This window comes from Adiantum capillus-veneris, chromosome 24 (genome assembly GCF_014529385.1).
Source record: "Adiantum capillus-veneris isolate H3 chromosome 24, ASM1452938v2, whole genome shotgun sequence".
Classification (NCBI taxonomy): domain Eukaryota; kingdom Viridiplantae; phylum Streptophyta; class Polypodiopsida; order Polypodiales; family Pteridaceae; genus Adiantum; species Adiantum capillus-veneris.
Window position 1 is genome coordinate 131,778,171 of NC_140954.1, and position 6,960 is coordinate 131,785,130.

A 6,960-nucleotide genomic window follows, 5' to 3' on the forward strand; every position below is an offset into this window, starting at 1 on the left:
TCGGCATCCACCTTCAAAAATGTGAGCCGATGTTCTGCGCTACCAACCATTTGATGAAAACTTTAAAAAAAAAAAAAACTTTTTGTCTGCAATAATTACATGTAGCTCGTATACTAGAAAAAAGCATTCATCAGTAAACATAGTAGCACAAAATCGCTTGGATATAATATTCTGCAAGCTCACCCTCCTCATTGCAAGAAATAATGTTCTTGAACAAACAAGAAAGATTTAATTTCTCCTTGCCATTGTCATACATGCCTCATTGAAAGCTGTTGTTCTCTCTGCTAACACAACATCCTCTTTCTTTTCGCAGTTATTGTTACCATAATCCATTTGTAAAATTCACATCAAGTAGATTAATTCATTGTTAAATTATTTGCAATTTTATTTAAACCAACAACATCTTGATTCTATTATCAATCTCTATTAATTGATGCACTTTACTTTGTATCCTTCCATAAACACAATAACAATTTTAAAATGTGTGTGCTTCTCTTTCAAACTCAATTAACTCTCTAAAAAATCACCCCTATTATCTCTATTAGTTGATGCACTTAACTTTGTCTCCTCCCAAAAACATAATAACATCTTTTAATGTATATGCCTTTCGAGCAGTGCCGCCATTGCCAAACTTTGTCTTCTCCCAAAAACATAATAACATTTTCTAAATGTATATGCCTTTCGAGCAGTGCCACCATTGCCAAGTTAGTCACGGTCTTGTTTCCTTTAGTGCTAGATGTTAAATGTCAATTTGCATATGTCCTGTTATATTCTATCTATACTATATATTAAGGAGACTGGTTTTTCAGTGTCACGTTTCAAAGTTTGTTGCATTCGGTGAGTTCCGGTTTATATGAGTGAGGGGGAGAGGGGGAGAGAGAGAGGCTGCCGAAGGCGGCCGGCCGTACTAGTAGATGATATATAGCAAGGCCTACCAAGCAAGACTAGTTTGGGAATTCCCACAAAGTAGAGGGGTGACTATGAAACCCCAGGCTCAGGACTTACAACGTCGAGGCTAGCCGACCGGCGTACGTGTTCTGCCAACAGTCTCCGAAGTATAGGATCGGTTGTTCTCGTTCTACTCACACACGAAGGAGGAGGAGGGACTCACATAGTCGGATGGCGGATGGGTCATTATCGGACAAGAAGAGGAGTCGATTGCAAGCACTAGAGAGCCGCCTGTCCTCCTCTTCTTCACCCCTCAAGAAGAGTACCAACACTCCACTGCCTCGACTTAACTCCTCTTTGAAGCCTCCTGGTAAGATTCTCTAGTTGTCGTTGCTGGTTTTCAATTGAACTGAAAAACACTTGCCCGCAATTGTAGCAACATCAACAGTAACACCACCAACAGCAGCAGCTGCAACAGGGGATTTCCAAGGTCCTGCTTATGCCAAGCTTTCCAAGCTTATAATAGATGGCCCGATTGCAAGTTGTTTGCAGGTATCTTACACAGAAAAAGTAGTTCACTTTCTCCAAATCATCACAATGTACCAGTTTTTGCTTTTTCTGAGAATGCAGCTGACAACAGAAGACAATGGAAGACTAGTTATCGATTCCATCCTTCGTGAGCTTGTTCAAGACAGTGGAAAAGTGGTAAGAGATCTAGATGGCGTTCTGGACAGTAGGGTCCAAGATCGGGTTCTACTTTTAGATAATCCAGCAGGGCATGGAAAAGCAGTTGAAAGGGCTAGAAGAAGGGCTATACAGAGCCTTGCCAATCGTTCCAGTAAACATCTGTCAAGGCATCAGCAAAAGCTAATAGGATCATATAATTTGCCACTGGAATACCAGAAGTAAGCCCTGTTTGTTCTTGAGAATAGAGTATCACATTTTATAGGGAAATTTTGGTAATGTAGCTTGATTTATGCGTTTTAATTTCCCAAGGGTCAGTTAGCGTTCCTTCAAGGCTCTAGAGTTCAAAGTTTGTCCTTGTTAAGATTGAAACACACAAACCCATCAAAGGAATCTCATGGAATTTTATGCTTGGAATATCAAAATTATGGTACAACTTTTAAGGGATAGAATGGAACAAAATTGACAACAAGGGTTCCTAAAGCCCATGGCATCACTTTCTCATGTGTTTGGACTTTGCTATAATGTGCTCCACTACTGTTGTGGTTCATCATGCAACCAGCAAGTCACCTGACAAGGTGGTCAAAACAATGCAACAACATTGAACTGAAGTGAAACAACAAACTTGAACTTGAAAGAGAACACATTAGACAAAGAGACATAGAGACAGACACTAGAGTTCCGCTCCCAAAAGCATTGGCCTGTCAACTAGGCAGCCCTTGCAGTATTTCTTTTATTCATTGAATGAAGTCGAAGTTACACATGGCTAGTGATTACAATGCATATCGAGTGACCTGTCCCATTATCAATTCACTACAGTTTTACTAGCACTTCATTCAAAATCTAATGGTATTGGTGTTATGTTGCTATCGAATGTCTTTTTCTTTTACAGATTTTCCCTTTTTCAGCCTATGCATGAATTATGGAGAGCATATGCCAAAGAAGCTCTACATAACAGCAGGCAAGCTTTTTGAAAAATGTCTTGTTATTTACAAGTCAAAATGTGATAACTGATGGGACTTTCATGTACGAGGTGTTCAGCGGGAAAATGATTGAACCCAGTGTTCTCCAGTTGGATTTGCATGGGGCGTATCTTGCTGGTATATTGAAGATATACTATTTTCAAATGTGTCTGCCTTCAGATGCTACAAACTTATGGGTTTTGTATTGTTGTTACAGTTGTGCAAGCTAAGATCGACAATCAGGTAGGCGTAGAGGGGATAATGATAAGAGAGACTGCAAATACTCTTGCACTCATTACAAAGAACGACACACTTAAAGGTAATTTATTTGTCTTCATGTGGTGATAAGGTGATATTTGCTGACTACGATTGTTTGTAGTCTCTGGTGGAAACTCCTAACAGGTCAAAGGCTTGACATTTTGCAGTAATACCAAAGACCAGCTCTGTCTTTGTTTTTCGTTTGGATAATATGTGTGTCACAGTCTATGGTGATCGTATGTCCAGTGGCAAGGGGGCTGCTTTTGGTAAATCTTGAACACGGTTATCAGGAGTAAAAATGCCTTCCAACGATGATTGGCCAGCTTGAGCAGCATTTTTCAATCAGAAAGCTAGGCTGCCTTTCTAGTCTTGAGAAATCAGTAATGGCATGAGAGAGCTGTCAATTTTGTAATGACCCAAAATGGCAATGGTAATGCCTCATTCGAATGTCCCTTTTATTTCTCCTTTAATTTTCCTCTATTGAGTGTGTCTAATGTATGGCAGTTTTTTGTATTGTGGTCATGTATTGATTCATTGACAACCTGTTTTTTTCCCCCACGATGTGTGCAACATTGGCATTGAAGCAATTCTTAGAAAGATGATTGGACTTACTATAATAAATTTGGATTTTTTGTTTGAAGTGGTGCTATGCACCTCTTATGGTCCTTTGTTGGCACTGCTGTTAGGCAGGGTCTATGGGGAGGAATTTTGTCGCCATGGCCAGAGGGCCTCAGGCCAATGGGGAGTTGCCGAGCAAGGGTATGTTTTTTAGGTGGACGGCATGCATTGGATTGCTATTTTTGTTGTTAAGACTTGTTACCTGCTGAGCTGCGCTTATCGGCCCCACACCGACTCCTTCCGCATCCACCACATGGTCAACCAAGCCCATCTTGGCGACGACATTTTGTACGAACCCTTTGAGTGTGAAGAGTCCTTTAATTGCAGCTTCGACATGATTATCCGCGACGGGGATCGCCTCTTGCATGACGTGGAAGCGGCGTCAGCCAATGTGATGAGCAGCTGCAGCAGCCGGCTCAGCAACTGCACAGCAGGAAGCTCCAGGACTGCATTCACTGCAGCACATACAGCATTCAGTCGCAGTAGGGCCACTACAGCACGGCGTCCTCTGCAAGCTTTCAGGTAACACCAGGCCGGCAATGCAGCTGCTCGTCTTCAGACAGCTACAGCCATTATAGTGCAAATCTGTCTGCAGGGCTTGATTATAGTGCAGATACAGATGGCATGAGCGAGATGCAAATTCATGTGATGAGTCTGACTGTTGCGGCCACAGGACTGCAGGGCACAGCTTTGAACAGGCGGATGGCATCGCCGTAGGACAGGGTCATGCTGACAGAGCATGCGCCGAGGATGACGTGGATGCACACCATGCACGTGACACAGGTGCCCATAACGATGATGATGAGGATGAGCATGTCATGTAGTATGATAATGCAATGATGGATGCGGATGGCGCAACCATGGTATGCTATTCTGAGGACCTCCTGCTAGATTTCGAAGAGTCGATTGAAGAGCTGGTGCGGTGTCACCAGCTGATTGGACAGCACGATGAGCTGCATGCATTGTACTGCCGCTACATCCAACTAAATCCTCAAATCCTTCACCCCACCATAGCCCTCGCCTTTTTCCAAGTTTTACAACGTCTTGAAGCTTAATTAAGCTGGTTAATTCCTCTTTGTAACATTATTGAGCCTAAGAGCTTTCTTGTAATGTAAATCTGCACACACCCTTAAATTTGAATTCAATTGTAATTCTTCCATTGAGTGCAAATTCAATTCATCGTGTGGAATGAAGGCGATGCCCTCACCTAACTTAATTATAAGCCTCAATCTTGGTTCTCCATCATGTGAGATTCTCTCCCTTTAGCTAATTTGTCTCACGTATGGTGGTTCATTTTTGGAAGGTCCACCAAGTGGTCACAAAATACATTTTTGTTTCCAACCCATGCCCACACCTATCTTAATAAGCCTGCTGCCTCAATCCAGGTTCTCCATTGTCTCGTATGGTCCTTCATTTTTGAAGGTCCAATTTCAAGTGCTCACAGAAATAATGTACCAGTTGATCACAGTCCACTTCAAAATAGGAGCAACTCTGTGCACGTTAACATCAATCTGCTTTAGCAACTTTTGACGGCCAGTAGAACTCTCATATTACGTGGGTGTTGTACCATTGTGAACACAGTGCTATGTCTGTTAAGATCCATCTTTCCTGACTCCATATCCTTTGCAATGCTTCGGGCTAGCAATACCTTTTGTTGAGCTTGTTCCTTGTTGCCACTACTGTCAAAACCTGGAATGACATCATCTCGCCTTTGAGTTTCTTTCTTATCAATCGTAACTTTCTCGATCTGGCCACTTGGTCCCAAGTGTACTGTAAAAATAGGACTTGTACAATAACCCCATGTGTCAGAGTCCTGTTTAATTTGTAAGCATCGTGAACATCTTTCCACCAAGTCTTCAAGTTTGTCAATTGGTCTGTGAACTTAGTTGACCCAATGACCACAGAATCAGACTGTTTAGAGCCGAATACATTTTGGGTTGATAGATGTACGGAATCGGTGGCTTCTAGCTCACTTTCAAGACCTTTGATTTGCCCCTTCACTAGAAACCAAGGCGGGCTTGCGTGGCATAGCTGAGCCTTGAATTTGGTGATTTTCCATGTTGAGAATTGCCTTGGTTGGTTGCAGTGGCGAGGGCAGTAATGCTACCTACCATCAACTACATGTGAACCAATAACAAGGAAAAACAGACCATCCTCACAAAGGTTGAATTATTGCATTTCAAGCCCTTAAGGCAATGAATCAATACAAAGCAAATGCCTTGAGATTCAGATTTTATGATACCTATTATTTTGTGTTAGAATTTGTTCATTTTTTAAGGTGTTTTTTTCGCCCAAAAAATCTAGCTCGAGGTTAGGGAACATTCTATACTTTAGCTCAACATGTCAAAGTGTGAGACCATTGCACACAAACCTCTCAAAGAATTCAATACCTCGCGCCTTAAGGGACTTTCCTTAAACTACTCAAGGAAGGTTAACTCAGTGTGACAATGCGAATTTTTGCTCATAGGTCGAATCATGCTTGAGTTACAGCAGCCAGCGCAACGATGACCTTAGTGAACACGTAAAATGGTAGGAAAAGGTTTTCGATTGTAACCCTCGTAATGTGTATTTCCCTTCTTGCTGGAAAGGTTGCAAATGTTAGGACACAATGCAATAAATAGTCATTTTGCAACGCTGTTCTCAGGAAATTCTCTCAGCAAGAGTAACATGCAACACTTGAGGAGTGGGTCATATTGGTTCAGATCTTGAATACTTCCTTTCCTGCACCACACTTTTCAATAAGTTACTACTGTAAACCACATATCTTCCATAACCCAGATCACAATTTATTTCATTTACTACTATGAATTGCCAAGCATAATTTAATAACACTTTGAGCCAGCAATTTTAGCTTTTACTTTAAGGCAGTGCCCTCGTCTACTGTAGACGACCTTGTTTACCTTTCTTGTGCTTGGTGGGACTTCATGATATCCCCCAATTGTTAAAGCTATGACAATTGATAGCTCCTCTGTTTAAAGCTATGACAATTTGATTGTAATTTTGAGGTTGAGCCTTGAGGAGGATGGCTACTATCATCTTGATCAGCTAGATCCTTGATGTAGACCAAGTGAGTGCATAGGCTTTTTAGTGTGTTGGCCAAGTTTGAGATCCATTCTCCATGATAAGGTTGTTCAAAGATAACTTGAAATGCTGGCCTTGGCTTCTCAAAATTTCCCTTGCTTCAAGAGTTAATTTGCTTAATCCAAGTAATGGATGACCTGTAATCCAATGATGGGAGGTTTGTTTGCCAGAGTTTGTTCATCCTTTGCTTGCATTTGGATAGCTTCCGGTCTTCTGGCGACTACGTTGTGCTTTTGTGGTGGTCGATTAATAGTGGTTTGTAGACTTTTTGTCATACACTCACTCTTTTCCTTTGCCTTCCATGTGTAGAAGCCAATCGTCTCAAAACTTATCTAAGTTATAGGTAACCACTTTGTGAGTGGATAATCTAAGGCGATGAGAGGTCTTTCCAATTGTGGTTTCTCAACTTCGTTACATAGATGATTACATTATGTATGTAAAGTAATACAATGACATACTTAGTAAATAA

At 41.4% G+C, this 6,960-nt stretch overlaps 1 protein-coding gene and 1 pseudogene across 3 annotated transcripts; both read left to right on the top strand.

The window, feature by feature from the left end:
- The first annotated feature begins 942 nt into the window (after nucleotides 1-942).
- Nucleotides 943-3,614, top strand: POP4 (ribonuclease P family protein). 3 transcript variants are annotated; one of them, XM_086498692.1, is made up of 7 exons: nucleotides 952-1,258; nucleotides 1,325-1,440; nucleotides 1,519-1,793; nucleotides 2,465-2,533; nucleotides 2,614-2,672; nucleotides 2,752-2,853; nucleotides 2,960-3,614. In XM_086498692.1, the coding sequence occupies exons 1-7, from the start codon at nucleotides 1,120-1,122 to the stop codon at nucleotides 3,067-3,069; spliced, it is 870 nt and encodes a 289-aa protein (XP_086354818.1). In that variant the 5' UTR covers nucleotides 952-1,119; the 3' UTR covers nucleotides 3,070-3,614. The 3 variants fall into 3 exon arrangements, with proteins under 3 accessions (XP_086354817.1, XP_086354816.1, XP_086354818.1); XM_086498691.1 differs by having other exon boundaries at nucleotides 943-1,258; nucleotides 1,325-1,793; nucleotides 3,479-3,614; XM_086498690.1 differs by having other exon boundaries at nucleotides 946-1,258; nucleotides 1,325-1,793.
- Nucleotides 3,574-4,569, top strand: LOC147427155 (uncharacterized; annotated as a pseudogene).
- Nucleotides 4,570-6,960: the final 2,391 nt, after the last annotated feature.